Source organism: Oncorhynchus nerka, linkage group LG4 (assembly GCF_034236695.1).
Source record: "Oncorhynchus nerka isolate Pitt River linkage group LG4, Oner_Uvic_2.0, whole genome shotgun sequence".
In the NCBI taxonomy this organism is placed as follows: Eukaryota; Metazoa; Chordata; class Actinopteri; order Salmoniformes; family Salmonidae; genus Oncorhynchus; species Oncorhynchus nerka.
The window spans coordinates 73,217,594-73,235,155 of NC_088399.1; the positions used below are offsets into that span (position 1 = coordinate 73,217,594).

General features: G+C 43.3%; 2 protein-coding genes across 6 annotated transcripts in view; one reads left to right on the forward strand and one right to left on the reverse strand.

Moving 5' to 3' along the window:
* Positions 1 to 6,137, reverse strand: part of LOC115128561 (DNA topoisomerase 2-beta-like) — a 31,437-nt gene extending 25,300 nt beyond the window's left edge. For 2 of the 4 annotated variants that reach the window (XM_029658490.2, XM_029658488.2), the window contains exons 1-3: positions 5,636 to 6,137; positions 667 to 900; positions 313 to 403 (exon numbers count right to left, since the gene is read on the reverse strand). In XM_029658490.2, coding sequence (XP_029514350.2) covers positions 313 to 403; positions 667 to 900; positions 5,636 to 5,677 — 367 coding nt within the window. In that variant the 5' untranslated portion in view covers positions 5,678 to 6,137. The remainder of the gene's footprint in view (positions 1 to 312; positions 404 to 666; positions 901 to 5,635) is intronic. The other 2 variants (XM_029658489.2, XM_029658487.2) reach the window with 2 other exon arrangements.
* On the forward strand, positions 5,343 to 15,843 carry oxsm (3-oxoacyl-ACP synthase, mitochondrial). Of its 2 annotated transcripts, none has more exons than XM_065017810.1 (6): positions 5,343 to 5,590; positions 13,224 to 13,306; positions 13,613 to 14,188; positions 14,366 to 14,598; positions 14,771 to 14,998; positions 15,247 to 15,843. In XM_065017810.1, exons 3-6 carry the CDS (start codon positions 13,652 to 13,654, stop codon positions 15,647 to 15,649), a joined length of 1,401 nt encoding a protein of 466 aa, XP_064873882.1. In that variant the 5' UTR covers positions 5,343 to 5,590; positions 13,224 to 13,306; positions 13,613 to 13,651; the 3' UTR covers positions 15,650 to 15,843. The 2 variants fall into 2 exon arrangements, with proteins under 2 accessions (XP_064873882.1, XP_029515045.1); XM_029659185.2 differs by lacking the exon at positions 5,343 to 5,590 and adding an exon at positions 10,509 to 10,641.
* Positions 15,844 to 17,562: the final 1,719 nt, after the last annotated feature.

Here is a 17,562-nt window from a genome sequence, read left to right on the forward strand (position 1 = left end):
CCTAAAATAAAATCTAACTCAACCAAAAAGATTTTAGTCAATTAGCAGACGCTCTTATTCATAGCGACTTACAGGAGCAATGAGGGTTAAGTGCCTTGCTCAACGGCATAGACAGATTTTCACCTAGTCGGCTCGTGGACTCAATCCAGCTGCTTTTTGGTTCACCGTTATTCTACCTTGAGGGAAGGCCCATCAGAGGCCAATACAGTAATACCACAGCTTAATAAAAATGAACTGAGGGCTTTAGCTAGTTCATAATGACCACTTTGTCACCTGTGTATGTTCTGTTTTAAAAGATCCTGATAGACTTACCAAGAATTTCATCAAAGATTTTGTATAATCCAGGGACATAAGTGATTTCTCGTAGATTCATCCCAAGGTCTTCATCGAAAACCCACATTTGCTGAAAGGGGCGAAATAAATATCTTTATTGATTAAACATTCATAATACTTCACTACACATCAACAACACCAGATTTCTCTGTTAGATCTAGGTACAGAACTGGATAATGTTGTAACTAATGTTGTTTGTCTTCTGTAGGCACAAAACAGGAGTGAAACAGAAAGACGTTACCCACCCCAAAAAAATTGGAGCACAATTTTGTTTTCTGTTGCACCCTCCTGAACACAAGCTAGACGTCTACAGACATGATGAACCTAACCCACCTGGGTGACCGGTTCCACAGAGCCGATGTAGGTGTCAGGCCTCAGTAGGATGTGCTCCAGCTGGGTCTTCTTCTGGTACACCCTCTCCACTGACATCTTATCTCCTCCCTTCTTCTTGGCTCCTCCTCCTCCTCCCTCCGCCTTGCCCCCATCACCCCTGCCATTCGCAGCTGCCGCCGCCGCGGCTGCCTCCTCCTCCCTCTTTTTGGCAGCATTCTTCTTATCAAAGAGGGTCTGGTATTAGACACATGTGCACAACTTTGTTAAAAATTACACTAAAGATAAATAATTGAACTCTGTGTCTGCAGGCACTAGCAGCTGATTATCAGAGCTGCCCATTAGAAAAGGCACAGCAGTAGCCGTTTTTTCCCCACTTCTACTGTTTGGATCGTCCGACTAGTCCAGTGTAGCCTCAAAATGTTCCTTCAATGCTCCTTTACGCTTTGGTTGGTTGCTCGATTAGTGGGTTGGATGCAACTTGGAAGGTTTACATGGTCAGGCTAGTTGCCCGGCACACACGCACGCAGAAGACACCATTGTTTAAGGCGGTGGATCTCATTGTTAAATACTTAGGATTGCACCTAAGGAGAGGCCATAAAAGTGACAGTGCTTGAGGAGCAAACTTTATCAAATAAAAATATAAATACTGCTAGCATGGGAAAATAGAAATCAGGGTTCCCCAACTGGCAGCCTGCGGGAACAATTTGGGCTGCAGGGGATTTTATATCCCGCCCCAAGTTCTGAGCCAAAAAAAAGAGCACCTTTTTAAAAATTATATTTTTGTAAATTGTTGGGACATAAAAGACTTAAAAACACCAGCTCCAAGTATTCCTACGCATTATAGAGATACTGTATATGTGATCGTATACACATGTTAGTAAGGTTTGAAATGATGATGTTTTAGTCAAATATATCTGTTTGGGCTTATTGTGGTCAATTTCTTTGTATAGAAATGATTTGTAATTATTATTCCGGCCCCCTGACCATCCGCTCAAGAAGAAATACCTCCCGTGGCTGAATCTAGTTGATGATCCTTGATCTAAAATCTATTTGTGTGGTAAGGTATACAATTGATCCAGAGCCCTTGAGCATGCAATAAGACTATATAAACTGTGTAATAACAAACACAGTGGTTGAGAATAATGCAGTCCCTGTCACCTGTGGCCCTTGAGACCAGTTTACATTTCTCTATGGGGAGGTATCTGAGCAACAGACCCTCACAATGCTCATCAACCTTTTAGTAACAAACAGTGGACCAAAGAAAGTTCACCCAATATAGTCTGTGGTTCACCCCAACTCGCACAGCAAGTCATAATCAGCTTATCAAGCCAAAGCATCCATTTAGCTCACATGATAGTTCACCACTCTGGGATAGTTGCTTTGATAAGGTAACTACAAAAAAGCAATATTGAGAGAATTAAATACGAGGTCTGCTAAGAACCTAATCTTGGTTGCTTAAACGATCTGAAAGAATCCTGCATGACCTCCTGCCTGCGTCTCACGGAGGATGTGTGAAGACTCCAGGCATTAACTCATGAATCCTGCATGACCTTGAGACGGCATTCCTGCCTGCGTCTCACGGAGGATGTGTGAAGACTCCGGGCATTAACTCATGAAGCAGGGTGTAAAATGTGTTTTTATTTAACTCATTTATTATATTGAATGTAGGCTACCTATTCTGTGTGTCCATGTGTTAAAAAATGCCTTGGCTGAGAGGCTAGGCTACCGGCAATGGTAATACACATTGTAGCCCAGTCTAGCCAGTTGACCATCCCGTTTTACCCGGAACAGTTTCAGCAATTTGTCAGCAAGACGCACCAATTAATATAGGCCTCACCAATGGCAATCACTGAACGCCACATGTTTTGTAAGAGATGTCTATTTCCATTCATCAAATGGCGTGAGTACGCATGCAGTTTGGATGCTGGTATTATTTTGAGTGGACGAACATGCACAGGTAGCCTACTTATTGAAGTGATTTGTTTGACAATCAGATGAAAATGCCATGACTGGTTGTGTTCATGCCACAATGAAAGGAACATATTTGTATGTTTAAATTACATCTTTATTATTAGGCCCATAATAAAAAAGTATCTGCACTTGCTCAATCCCCCATGTCATGGTTTAATTCACACTCTAACCGCTGGATGTTGCACAGAACACAATACAACTATGTAGAGTTCATAAAAATATTATCTTAGCTTTTTATTGTGAGACTCTAAAAACCAGTGTGAAATGAGCCACATTAAGCATTCAGCCTATTCTATAGGGCATTCGGAAAGTATTCAAACCAATAAATTACATATAAAAACAGGTTTTTAGAAACGTTTGCTCATTTATAAAAAATAAAACTGCAATATCACATTTACATAAGTATTCAGACCATATACTCAGTACTTTCTGGAAGGACCTTTGGCAGTGATTAAAGCTCAAGTCTTCTTGGGAGTGACGCTACACGCTTGGCACACCTGTATTTGGGGAGTGTCTCCCATTCTTCCCTGCAGATCCTCTCAAGCTCTGTCAGGTTGGATGGGGAGCGTCGCTGCACAGCTATTTTCAGATCTCTCCAGAGATGTTCGAATGGGCTCAAGTCCAAGCTCTGGCTGGGCCACTCAAGGATATTCAGAGACTTGTTCCGAAGCCATCCCTGTGTTGTATTGGATGTGTCTCCCAGTCCCTGCCGCTGAAAACATCCCCACAGCATGATGCTGCCACCACCATGCTTCACTGTAGGGATGGTATTGGCCAGGTGATGAGTGGTGCCTGGTTTCCTCCAGATGTGACGCTTGGGATTCAGGCCAAAGAATTCAATCTTGGTTTCATCAGACCATTCCTTCAACCTCATGGCTTGGTTTTTGCTCTGACAACTGTGAGACCTTATGTAGACAGGTGTGTGTCTTTACAAATAATGTCCAATCGATTGAATATACCACAGGTGGACTCCAATTAAGTTGTAGAAACATCTCAAGGAAGATGAATGGAAACAGGATGCACCTGAGCTTAATTTCTAGTCTCATAGCAAAGGGTCTGAATACTTATGTAAATAAGGTATCTTTTTTATTTCAAATACATTTCCAAAAATGTCTAAAAACCTGTTTCACTTTGTCATTATGGGGTATTGTGTGTAGATTGAGGGACAATTTTAATTTAATCAATTTTAGAATAAGGCTGTAACGTAACAAAATGTGGAAAAGGTGAAGGGGTCTGAATACTTGGGTGTCACTGATAGCCCATTTCATGGGTGCACAATCTCTATTTTAGGTTGTACAGTCCAATATGAAGGTTCAATATGCAAAATAGGCTATAGTATAGTAAGCTGATTTCCAACAGTTAGAGTTCTCTAATAAGAGCTGAATATTTGTGTGAACTCTACACAGTTGTGTTCTGTGAGTGTCACTGTGTAAGCTGATCACCCATTTCATGGGTGCAACATCCATAGGTTAGGCTGTACAGTGCAATATGAATGTCTGACATGCTGACCAGACCGCTCGCGCGCATGTTGATTTTGTCTACCCACACCAGACACGATCAGGACACGCAGGTTGAAATATCAAAACGAACTCTGAACCAACTACATTAATTTGCAGACAGGTCTAAAAGCATGAAACATTTATGGCAATTTAGCATTTAACCCGAATTTCACAGATATAAGGGTAAACCGAGTTTGTTTCTAGTAATCTCTCCTCCGTCAGGCTTCTTCTTCTTTGGACCATCTGGCAACCAACTTTAAGGTGCATTACCACTACCAACTGGACTAGAGTGTGAACCTCAGTTTATCTTTCAATCACCCACGTGGGTATATACTCCTAAAAACCAATGAGGAGATGGGAGAGGAGGGACTTGCAGCGAGTCAAGCATCACAAATAGAACCAAGTTGTATTTTAGCGCCTGGCTACGCAGGCGCTTGCAAGCAGTGTGGGTGCAATGATTGTATAACATGCATGTGTACATTTATTTTGGAATGCAAGCAGTGTGGTAAGCATGTAATACACAAAATAGACTGACTGGAAAGGTGATTTCCCACAATTCCTGCCATAAGGGTGAAGATGCTAATATTTGTGTTATCTCTAGACAGTTGTGTTCTGTGAGTGTCACTGAGTAGGCTGATTCCTCATTTCATGGGTGCAACATCAATATGTTAGGCTGTACAGTACATGCGTGTATGCCCCCAATGCAATTCTAAAGTCAACCAAAAACATTTGTCAAATTAACTTTGTCTTTTGTTTAATTTCTAGTCCAAATATGGCATGATTCCACTATTTGTATCCGTTTGAATCACTTTCAATGGTGGACTTTTATTTTGAAGGCGAACCGCAAATTCCATTATTGTGGCTAAATCCTTATGTGACTAGCGTCACACAGGTCCCAAATTGTGCCGCTGCATTTACGGGCTGGAAGCTGCTATAGCTAGCTGGCCAAATGTCGTGCAAATACATTTAAGGAATATGTAAGCATATTTTTTATATAGATTAGGCTACCTACGAATAACTGTATTTAGAGACACATTTAAGATTCTATATTCAAACGGCGTGCATGCAAAATATGCAAACTGACCATCAATCACACTTGACGTGTATTGCAACAAAGAACTTTTTGGGGCATTGCCATTGGCCAAGTGGCTCATTCACCCGTGCCTTGCAGGAAAGCAATGTTGCCTAATGACATCATCATGTTTACGAAAAAACAATGTATCTTCTGACGTTGTTGGACCAATCTGTGATTGTACTTGTGCCGGGCAAGCATAGCTAAATGAATATACCAAAGTATGGCCCGTCTTTAAAAGGCGCATGCTAGTTTAAAGGGGTGTATTAGCTGCTGGCTAGTTAGCATCATCACTGGCCATTTTAGAATGTCCAGCTCGTGACAATCTGGAATTTCTCTCGTGCATCTTGGCAAAATGATGAACGCTACCTGGAGCGATAAAGTAAGTCTGTCCAGTAATCCAACATTTAACAAAATAGTAACTTACCACCCAAGTCAGACCCCCGCTTCCTGCTGCGCCGTTGGACATCTTCCTTTTGTTTCCCTAAATGTTCGTGATGCTACTAGCAGATAAAATACTGAAAAGTCCTGCATACAATATAGTCCATAAACTCAGGAATTATTTCAGTCAACGGACCACATTGAGATATTTTCTGTGTTCGTACCAGTTGAAAAATGTCTTGTCAAAATAGTTCCGGATGAGGGAGTGTATCGCGGCTATTGTTAAAATCGACGAGCGGTGGTTAGAACTAGGCCTGAAATCCTCAACAAAGCTTGCTTGCTACTTGCCTAGATTTATAATTTACTGTACAAACTCCAAACGTTAAATAGTTTCACAACATTTCATGTAGTACAAAATCAATTGAAATAATGTATAAATAAAATTGTATTTTAATACGGCTGTAATTTAATACCCTAAATGTTCATTCAGAAATAAAAACACCGCCGCCTGCCTCCATCCGGCTCCACCATCCGCACGGCGACAATCCCAACAGCGTAACCCACCAATCAGGTGCTCGCTTTTCGAGGCGCCGGTAATTCAACGAATGAAAAAATACATGTACTTGCAATTTGTAACCAGTAGGTGGTAGTAGAAACACACCAACCGCAGTACTTTTTCTTACCAAGGCACCTATGTAGTCCAGGCATTAACTGTATGAAACCACATTTAATCTGTAAATAATATACATTTATCATACTGATTGCACAATTTACATATTTGAACAAGAACACATTAACTCCCACAACAACTTCTCCCTCAATGTGATCAAGATAAAGGAGATGATTGTGGACTACAGGAAAAAGAGGACTGAGCACACCCCCATTCTCATCAAATGGGCTGCAGTGGAGCAGGTTGAGAGCTTGAAGTTCCTTGGTGTCCACATCACCAACAAACTAACATGGTCCAAGCACACCAAGACAGTAGTGAAGAGAGAACGACAAAACCTATTCCCCCTCAGGAGACTGAAAATATTTGGCATAGGTTCCCAGATCCTCAAAAGGTTCTACAGCTGCACCATCGAGAGCATGGTTGCATCACTGCTTGGTATGGCAACTGCTCGGCCTCTGACCGCAAGGCATTACAGGATAGTGTGAACGGCCCAGGTCATCACTGGGGCCAAGCTCCCTGCCATCCAGGACCTCTATACAAGGCGGTGTCAGAGGAAGGCCCTAAAAATGGTCATAGACTGTTCTCTCTGCTACCGCACGGCAAACGGTACCGGAGCGCCAAGTCTAGGTCCAAGAGGCTTCTAAACAGCTTCTACTCTCAAGCCATAAGACTCCTGAACACCTAATCAAATGGCTACAGAGACTATTTGCATTGCCCACTCCCCCTATTTTACACCACTGCTACTCTCTGTTGTTATCATCTATGCATAGTTACTTTAATAACTCTACCCACATGTACATATTACCTCAACTAACCGGTGCCCCCGCACATTGACTCTGTACCGGTATCCCACTGTATATAGTCTTGCTCTTGTTATTTTACTGCTGCTCTTAAATTACTTGCTACGTTTATTTCTTATTCTTATCTGTATTTTTTCTTTGAACTGCATTGTTGGTTTGGGGCTTGTAAGTAAGAATTTCACTGTCAGTTCTACACCTGTGGTATTCGGTGCATGTGACATGCATTCACCACAAATACATGTAGAATACCAGTATATCCATAACCATAAGTGGATACAGACATAACTCCATAGCAGATGGACTTTAGGCTCACAGGCCATATATCCCTATTCTGTGTCAGGAGCCAGAACCTTGTTATGGCAGGGTGTTACAGCCAGGCCATACTGATCCATAGTCCCCTTTGAGGTGGAAAGCCATGGTGGGCGCCATGTGCTCCCAAAGGTTCAAAGAGGATTAAGTCAAGTAAGTAACTCCTCTTTTGGCAGAGACAGTCTAGATAACAAAGGCTTTTGTGTCATACAGAAGCTGGGTCTGGGTCTCAAGACATTACTGGCAGTAAATACCCAAGCAGCATCATTACAAGATCTGTAATCAATACAAGATTATTGATTCAAGACACAGATCCCGAATGATTATTGGACTACCTTACCATCCATCCATACCCACAAACAATATCACCAAACTACTACTCCTCTGTTTATCTCATAAGCACCAAGATGCCTATGAATATACACACTATACATGACTATGAACAGCGTCTGTGTATTCAAGGTGATTATCTTGAGCAAGGCACTGAGCAGAATCACTGATCTATACATCATGTTGCATCCCAAAATAACTACTCATTGCTTTATTAAGATTAGCAAACCAATGTAGTGCCTTGCTCAGAGCGATCGAACCCACTCATTAAGCGTAGTCCTCCTCCATCTTGACGAGGATTTCAAATGAGGATTCCTTCGGCTCATTCAAAGCCCGCCGGAACATCTGGGAGTGTTGCCATGACGACTCTCCCTCTCCTCCGGCTAGCTCCATCTCCATGACCAGCTCCAAGGATCAAGAAAAGACCCGGAATAGAATGCATCTCCCTGTCTGTGTTCAAAAACATAAAAATTGTTTAGCTGTTGTTATGCAAGATAAGGAAGAAAACAATGCTGATCAGTTAAGTGCACATGCAAATCAATGTTACAGCTCTCTGACTATCAAATCATAATATCTCTATTACATTTACAAATCACTAAGTACCCGTTTACAATTTGCACTTTAAATTGATTTGAAAAAAGGCTTCCAACTTATTCCTGAAAGGTATGGTTCACATAAACCAGACAAAAATCTATCAATCATCCATCCACCTCCTGAGAACGACGTTGTGTTCTGTCCAGACTGCAGACCCTAGAGGCCGGTTCCAGAGTGAAAGGTCTGGCTGCATGTTCTGACTGAGACTGTCTTTATCTTCATCCCTACAGGAGCACAGTCCAACGTCCAACTGATGTTCCCTGACGATGAGGCCTCTGTACGAGCTAGATACACCTGACAGGACATAACGTGTATTTACTGACAGGAAAAAGACAGCATAAATATGGAAACATTTACAGTTGATATACACATATCCTATAGAAGCAACATATCCAAAGTTTGGATAGATTGATAAATGCTCAATAAATAATTGATTATTATTTCTGCTAAAAAAAGTAATGACCTTGCTTTAACAATCACAAAGACTGACCAATAGAAAAATGACAGAAAAGCAACACAAATATCCCATTGATGTGTCAATATAAGAACTGCATTGAATCTTTAAGAGCATTGCATCTTATCGTTGATGACATGGATGAAAACAAACCATCTACCAGTCATTCTTCAGCTTCCTGAACACACCCTTTCCTCCATCCCTGGATGTCCTCATTGTCACTGGACACCCTGCAGTAGTGATCCTTGGTGGAGTTGTACCGCAGAGGAAATACTCTCCCACTCTTCACCTTCTCAGTCGGAACAAACACAACCTCTGCTGCTGCAGCCTGGGAGAGAAAGTGAGAGGAACACAAACCCATTGTTTAAAAAAGCAGGTATACCCATTGAACCCAAAGTTCAAAGACTCCAAGGACCATTAAAGTGAATAATAAGATACAGTAATAATATATGCAATTTACACTATCATACAAAACTACTATAGTCAAAGTGACTACAGTCAAAGTGACTACAGTCAAAGTGACTACAGTCAAAGTGAATACAGTCAAAGCGACTACAGTCAAAGTGAATACAGTCAAAGCAATTACAGTCATGCGTGTAAACATTTTTGTATCAGTGGTCCCAGTCGGTCCACAAACATGCAATGAAGTAAGCAGTTATTTGACTCGGTAAAACAGCTGTATATCTCACCAATGGGGCAGTCCCTGGTCCTGTCCCCCTGTCTCTTGAGCTGACTGGCAAATTCAGGGCCATTAGGCAAAACAAATCTAGTTTTAAAAATACATTTAACATGCCACTTGAATGACAGTTCTTGTATGTTTACAATCTAACATACCAGGTGAGAGGTCTCTACACACATTTCATAAGGTATATGCTCATAACAAGTGAAGCATTATACATGTTTTCACATACAGTGCATTCGGAAAGTATTCAGACTCCTTGACTTTTTCCAAATTGTTATGTTACAGCCTTATTCTAAAATGTATTAAATATTTTTTTCCTCAATACACAATACCTAATCATGACAAAGTAAAAACAGTTTTTTTAGACATTTTTGCAAATGTATTAAAAATAACAAATTGAAATATTACATTTACATAAGTATTCAGACCCTTTACTCGGTACTTTGTTGAAGCATCTTTGGAAGCGATTTACAGCCTGGACTCTTCTTGGGTTTGACGCTACAATGAAATGAAACGACATGTCAATCTCGCAAATATGCCATTTATAACGGTTTGTAGTCTTATCATAACAGCACAATTGCCAGAAAATAGCCTAACATTCGTTTTTAAAAGTTTAATAAAGCTGATTTATCTTTTCTATTGCGATATATTCAAATTCCTTTATTAGTTCCATTATCTAGCAATACTAATTATTAAGATGGCAAACCAAATGTTGCTTCTTAGGTCGTTAGAAGGGAAGACGATATTCCTTCTTAACTCGTTCGACTAAATTATTGGAAAAGGGGCCTCGTTTTCAGGCCTTATGGGCGGGTTTTGACTAGTCATCGGTGCTACAAATATCAGCTGAACCTGGCAACCCTGAACAACAGCAACCGCCAATCAAGATGCCTTTGCAAAGCCTGAACAAATCATAACTATTCAATAATCAAATTTACTGCAAAATCAGCTAATGATATTTAATAAAATTCACTATTTCCTTGAATCTATGTATACATTGATAATATTCTGTTATGGAAAAAATCAATCTACATTTCTCTGAGAAATGTATGGGAGCAGGCAATTGCATAGTATCCCCCTGAAATGAACTCAGTTCGTTAGTTGCATGGATTTTGTGAGCGTGTGAACGAGACTAGTTTTTTTATTTGCAGAGGATTTCAGAGGTATAATGACTATATTCGTAAACACTTGAGCTATCTATCATAGCGTTCACAAGGTAAGTGGCAAATAGATGATTCAATTAGGTTTATTTCATAGTTAGACAAATTGGACGCTTGGAGTTTGTTGTCATGTGGTGAGGAATCAGTTATAAAAACAATAAGAGTCGCACACTGCATAAACTCCCAGTAATTTATTGGGTTAACCACCAACGTTTCAGCGTCACTGTGTCTTCTTCCTGGGTATTGTCGTTAATGCTTGAACCAGGTTATGTGGACAAAACAGTGCAATTAGTGCAACCAAATCAAACTATTTGTCACATGCGCCGAATACAGGTGTAGACTTCACCGTGAAATGCTTACATACAATACCTTAACCAACAGTGCGGTTCAAGAAGAGTTAAGAAAATATTTACCAAGTAGACTAAAATAAAACATTTATAATAAAATAACACAATAAGAATAACAATAACGAGGCTATACACAGGGGGCACCGGTACCGAGTCGGTGTGCGGGAGTACAGGTTAGTTAAGGTCATTTGTACATGTAGGTGGGGGTGAAGTGACTATGCATACATAATAAACAGCGAGTAGTAGCAGTGTACAAGAGGGAGGTGGGGGGGTCAATGTAAATTGTCAGGTGGCGATTGTATTAGTTGTTCAGCAGTCTTATGGCTTGGGGATAGAAGTTGTTGAGGAGCCTTTTGATCCTAGACTTGGCACTCCGGTACCTCTTGCCGTGTGGTAGCAGAGAGAACAGTCTATAACTTGGGTGACTGGAGTCTCTGACAATGTTATGGTCTTTCCTCTGACACCGCCTGGTATAGAGGTCCTGGATAGCAGGAAGCTTGGCCCCAGTGAAGTACTGGGCTGTTCGCACTACCATCTGTAGCGCCTTACGGTCAGATGCCAAGCATTTGCCATACCAGGCAGTGATAGTCAATGAACAGCATTCTCACATAAGTGTTCCTTTTGTCCAGGTGAGAAAGGACAGTGTGGAATGCGATTGAGATTGTGTCATCTGTGGATCTGTTGGGGGGGTATGAGAATTGGAGTGGGTCTAGGGTGTCCGGGAGGATGCTGTTGATGTGAGCCATGACCAGCCTTTCAAAGCACTTCATGGCTACCGAAGTGAGTTCCATAGGGTGGTAATCTTTTAGGCAGGTTACCTTTGCTTCCTTGGGTACAGGGACTATGGTGGTCTGCTTGAAATGTGTAGGTATTAAAGACTCGGTCAGGGAGAAGTTGAAAATGTGAGTTATGACACTTGCCAGTTGGTCCGTGCATGCTTTGAGTATACGCCCTGGTAATCCATCTGGCCCAGTGGCTTTGTGAATGTTGACCTGTTTAAAGGTTTTGTTCACATCGGCTACCGAGAGCGTTATCACACAGTTCCAGAACAGCTGGTGCTCTCGTGCATGCTTCAGTGTTGCATGCCTCGAAGTGAGCATAAAAGCCATTTAGCTTGTCTGGTAGGCTCGCGTCATTGGGCAGCTCGCTTCTGGGTTTCCCTTTGTAGTCCGTAATATTTTAAGCCCTACAACATTCGACGAGCGTCAGAGCCAGTGTAGCAGGATTCAATCTTAATCCTGTATCGATGCTTTGCCTGTTTGATGATTCATCGGAGTCCATAGAGGGATTTCTTATTAGCTTCCGGGTTAAGAGTCCTGCTCCTCGAAAGCGGTAGCTCTACCCTTTAGCTCAGTGCGGATGTTGCCTGTAATCCATGGCTTCTGGTTGGGATATGTACATACAGTCTCTGTGGGGACGACGTCCTTGATGCACTTATTGATGTAGCCAGTGAATAATGTGATGTACTGCTCAATGCCATCGGAAGAATCCCGGAACATGTCTGTGCTAGCAAAACACTCCTGTAGTTTAGAATCTGCTTCATCTGACCACTTTTTTATAGACTAGGTCACTGGTGCTTCCTGCTTTCATTTTTGCTTGTAAGCAGGAATCAGAAGGATAGAATTATGGTCAGATTTGCCAAATGGAGGGCAAGGGATAGCTTTGTACGTGTCTCTGTGTGTGGACTTTTTTTCTCCCTCTGGTTGCACATTTAACATGCTGATAGAAATTTGGTAAAACACATTTAAGTTTCCCTGCATTAAAATCCCCGGCCACTAGGAGCGCTGCCCCTGAATGAGCAGTTTCCTGTTTGCTTATGGTGGAATTCAGCTCATTGAGTGCGGTTTTAGTGCCAGCCTTGGTCAGTGGTGGTATGTAGATAGCTACGAAACATACAGATGAAAACTCTAGGTAGATAGTGTGGTCTACAGCTTATCATGAAATACTCTACCTCAGGCGACTTCCTTAGATATTGTGCACTAGCTATTGTTTACAAATATGCATAGGCCTACTGCCGTGGGGGCTGCTGTTCTGTCCTGCTGATAGTGTATAACCTGCCAGCTGTATGTTCTTAATGCCGTCGTTCAACCACGACTCTGTAAAATATAAGATATTACAGTTATTAATGTCCCGTTTGTAGGGTATATGTGCTTTCAGTTGATCCCATTTATTTTACAGCAATTGAATGTTAGCTAGAAGAATGGAAGGCAAGGGCAGATTAGCCACTCATCACCTGATCCTCACAAGGCATCCTGATCTCTCTCCGCAAAACCTATGTTTCTTTTTTTCAGCCAATCACAGGGATCTGGTCGGGTATCCGTAGTATATCCCTTGCGTCCGACTCATTGAAGAAGAACTCCTCGTCCAATTCGAGGTGAGTAATCCCAGTTCTGATGTCCAGAAGCTCTTTTCGGTTATAAGCAGCAACATTATGTACAAAACAAGTGACGAACGCGAAAAAACAAACAAAATAACATGGTTGGTTAAGAGCCGATAAGATGGCAGCCCTCTCCTCCGGCGCCATCTTGTCAGCTAATCAGCATTCAGGGCTCGAACCATCCAGTTCATAAAAGCATTTGTACTACGTACATACCATTCTGTATTGACATGATTGGTGGGATGTATGGTTCAAGAATGAGTTATGCTGCTAAACTGTTTATTGTTTTTCTCTACACCACAGGATCCACTGTGGTAGATAGCAGATAAATAAAACAACAGCATGTCATCGTGTTGGCCAAAGCTGTCGTTATATTTGGCTTCACAGCACACAACCAGAACACTTCTCAACAAGAGCACTTGTATTTGTTCAACGATCCCCAATCTGAGACACTACACCTGTGGAAAGAATCTGTCCAGGAGGAGAGTAGCAATCACTGGAATAGGACTTGTCTCTCCTCTCGGCACAGGGACGACTCTACCTTGGAACCAGCTGATTAGTGGTGCCAGTGGGATCGTCGCCCTTGACTCTGAGATGTATAAGACAGTCCCCTGTAAAGTGGCAGCCCTGGTGCCCCGAGGGGATGGAGAGGGCCAGTTCAAGGATGAGAGATTTGCCACGCGTGGGGAGATCAACAGTATGTCACCAGCCACTGTCATGGCTCTCGGTGCCGCCCAGCTGGCACTGGAAGATTCTGGGTGGTATCCTAGCAGCCCTGAGGAGCAGCTGACCACAGGGGTGGCGGTGGGGATGGGCATGGTTTCTCTGGACGAGATCGCCAAGACGTCGGCCATCTTCCAGGCGAAAGGTTACAGTAAGGTCAGTTATGGAGTCCGCTGAAGTGTGCTGTGGTGCTTCCAATCTCTCAGATGTGTGTGTGTGGCAGGGTTGGTAGGTAGGAGTGTGTCCTATTTGCAGAGCAGGGTTGAGAACAGACTGCAATTTCTTTTTTAAGATGTTAGATTTAATAAAAGTTGTATTGTATTTTTATTCAAGGTCAGCCCCTTCTTTGTGCCTCGTATCCTGGTCAACATGGCTGCCGGTCACATCAGCATCAAGCACAAACTGAAAGGTCCCAACCACGCCGTTTCCACCGCCTGCACCACTGGAGCCCATGCCCTCGGTGATGCAGCCAGGTTCATCGCCCACGGAGACGCCGTCGCCATGGTAGCGGGTGGGACAGAAGCCTGCGTGGGACCTCTGTCAATCGCGGGGTTCGCCAGGGCGAGGTCAGGCTTGACGATCCCAGGATATTTTTGTTGTTTGTTCGTGTTATTGTTATTGTTGTTAGTATAGATCTAGTCTGTCCTTTGATCAATTCTATGCTATTTGTATGTTCATGGATTTCAGTTTGTATTGACTACTATGCGAGTGTAATTCAACTTGAACTTTTACTTGAAGGGCTCTGAGTACCCACTGGAACGACCAGCCCAGGCTGGCATCGCGGCCCTTCCACCCAGAGAGGGATGGGTTTGTGATGGGTGAAGGGTCTGCGGTGGTGCTGCTGGAGGAGTGGGAGCATGCTGCGGGGAGGGGGGCCAGGGTGTATGCTGAGGTGCTGGGGTACGGCCTGTCAGGGGACGCCAGCCACATCACAGCCCCCACTGCTAATGGAGACGGAGCCTTCAGGTAGTAGTCATGGATGGGGTTTATAGCACTCTTTCACCAGGTGCTTACTATTTATGTTAGGAGTTAAGGAACCATTGATGTACTGTAGGTTGTACCATTATCTATCAGCTTGACCATGAGATAAATATTTGTAATTTTCTTTTAGCCTGTTTCAAAATGGTTCTGACTTTTTAAAATGAAATGGTGAACATATTTGAAGTCATGACATTTTTACAGTCCATTTTCATTCCCCTCCTGATCTCTTCCAGGTGCATGTCTGCAGCACTCCGAGACGCCGGTGTGGAACCAGCCCATGTGACGTACGTGAACGCACACGCCACCTCTACACCACTAGGTGACGCTGCAGAGAACGCCGCCATCAAGAGACTGTTCCAGCAGCACGCCACCGCCCTGGCTGTCTCCTCCACTAAAGGGGCCACGGGGCATCTCCTGGGGGCTGCCGGGGCCCTGGAGGCAGCCTTCACTGCCCTGGCCTGTTACCACAGCACTTTGCCACCCACCCTCAACCTGGACCGCACCGAGCCAGAGTTTGACCTGAACTATGTGCCCTGCACAGCACAGCAGTGGAAGACAGAGGGCAGACGGGTAGCTCTCACAAACTCTTTTGGGTTTGGGGGGACTAACGCGTCTCTGTGTCTCGCCAGTGTCTGAAAAGCTTGTCTGAAGGATTCACTTCTTACTGGTTTTGTATTGATTTCACAACAGATTCTTTATATATACCTAGAATTTCAGTTTCAAAATGTTCTCAATATTATATTGGGACATGTAATGTAAACATCGATCATACAATTCTGATTGAAATGTCCATTTTCATCATTCAAATACAGAAATGCTGTGTACTTGAATACAGTAGTATGTTTATTTATCACCAGCAGGTGGCACTGTCTCACATGGAGGCTACACTGGAGAGGCTATGGGTTATTACCTTTTATACAGACGGTTCAGCTCTAGCCCCTTGGCCTTTATTGTAATAGAAGGCTGTGCTGGTTGGTCATAAAGTGTCATTTCTCAAGATCCACCATGAGCATAAACATCAGTCACTCATTTGGGTCTCAAAAGCCTTGGTTTGTACTTTCTGTCCTCTAAAACAGGGTTTTTATTGGTGGAATTCAGAGGTTCTCAACCTGGGGTACGGATAAACCAGGGGATACTTGGGAAGACGCATAGGAACATAGGCCTACTGGTATATTGCACATGGGTTACCCCAGGCTGAGCAAAATGTAATTGCGGATACAGTAACTAAAGAGCAACTGGTGTAATTCTACAGCCCGATTTAGCACTGTTTATTGGAGGAGTGATGCTCTAACGTTTCCAATAATCTTCTCTCTTTCTGAAAGTGCTTTAGTTTCGCTTGTTAAATCCGCACTGCATCCAATTAGTGCATTCTGTGTATTTCCTGGTAGGTAAGGGGTTCATCCATTCAGCCCTGTAAAATATATTCTAGATACTGTGGTGGCCGGTTTCCGGGAAACAGATTAAAAAGCCTTGTCATGGACTAAAAAGAGCTTTCAATGGAGATTCTCAGAGAAATTGTCAGGTAAAATGGCCTTCAATGTTTTGGGCTTTGTGTGAACAACATGTCATCAATACCGCAGACAAGAGAGCACTGGAGTGATGTGATGGAGGGGAAGGACATCTGGCCTTATCTATGTCCCAAATGGCACCCTATTTCCCTGAGCACCCTACTTTTGACCAGGACCTATATGTGTGTGCTCTATAGGGAATAGGTTGCCATTTAGGACGCATTCATTATCTCAAGGGAGACAGAGAGGTAATGGGTAAAACATGGGGGGGCTAAGCTTTCACATTTTGTTACTCTTCTCCATTCCAATGTGTAAAAGCAATACACAGTGCTAGTCGCTCTTCTGTGAAAAAGAAAAACAGAGTTCTTGAACCAACCTGAGGGGGATGTGAAATGATTGAGGACCTGAGGGGGATGTGAAATGATTGCCGACCTGAGGGGAACTTGAAATGTTTGCCGACCTGGGGGGACGTGAAATGATTGCCGACCTGGGGGCGTGAAATGATTGCCCGACCTGGGGGGCGTAAAATGATTGCCGACCTGAGGGGGACGTGAAATGATTGCCGACCTGGGGGGACGTGAAATGATTGCGACCTGAGGGGGAAAATGATTGCCCGACCAGAGGGGGACGTGAAATGATTGCCCGACCAGAGGGGGATGTGAAATGATTGCCGACCTGGGGGGCGTGAAATGATTGCCGACCAGAGGGGCGTGAAATGATTGCCGACCAGAGGGGACGTGAAATGATTGCCGTGGGGGGTGAAATGATTGCCGACCTGGGGGACGTGAAATGATTACCCGACCGGAGGGGGACGTAAAATGATTGCCGACCTGAGGGGGACGTGAAATGATTGCCGACCTGAGGGGACGTGAAATGATTGCCGACCTGAGGGGGACGTGAAATGATTGCCCGACCAGAGGGGACGTGAAATGATTGCCGACCAGAGGGGACGTGAAATGATTGCCGACCTGGGGGCGTGAAATGATTGCCCGACCTGGGGGACGTGAAATGATTGCCGACCGGAGGGGGACGTAAAATGAT

Excerpts from the sequence above, each read along its gene's own strand:
- oxsm (XM_065017810.1), top strand. The coding sequence starts at position 13,652 with ATGTCATCGTGTTGGCCAAAGCTGTCGTTATATTTGGCTTCACAGCAC. Across the intron at positions 14,189-14,365 it reads AGGCGAAAGGTTACAGTAAG|GTCAGCCCCTTCTTTGTGCC; the intron begins GTCAGTTATGGA and ends TTTTTATTCAAG. Across the intron at positions 14,599-14,770 it reads GCGGGGTTCGCCAGGGCGAG|GGCTCTGAGTACCCACTGGA; the intron begins GTCAGGCTTGAC and ends TTTTACTTGAAG.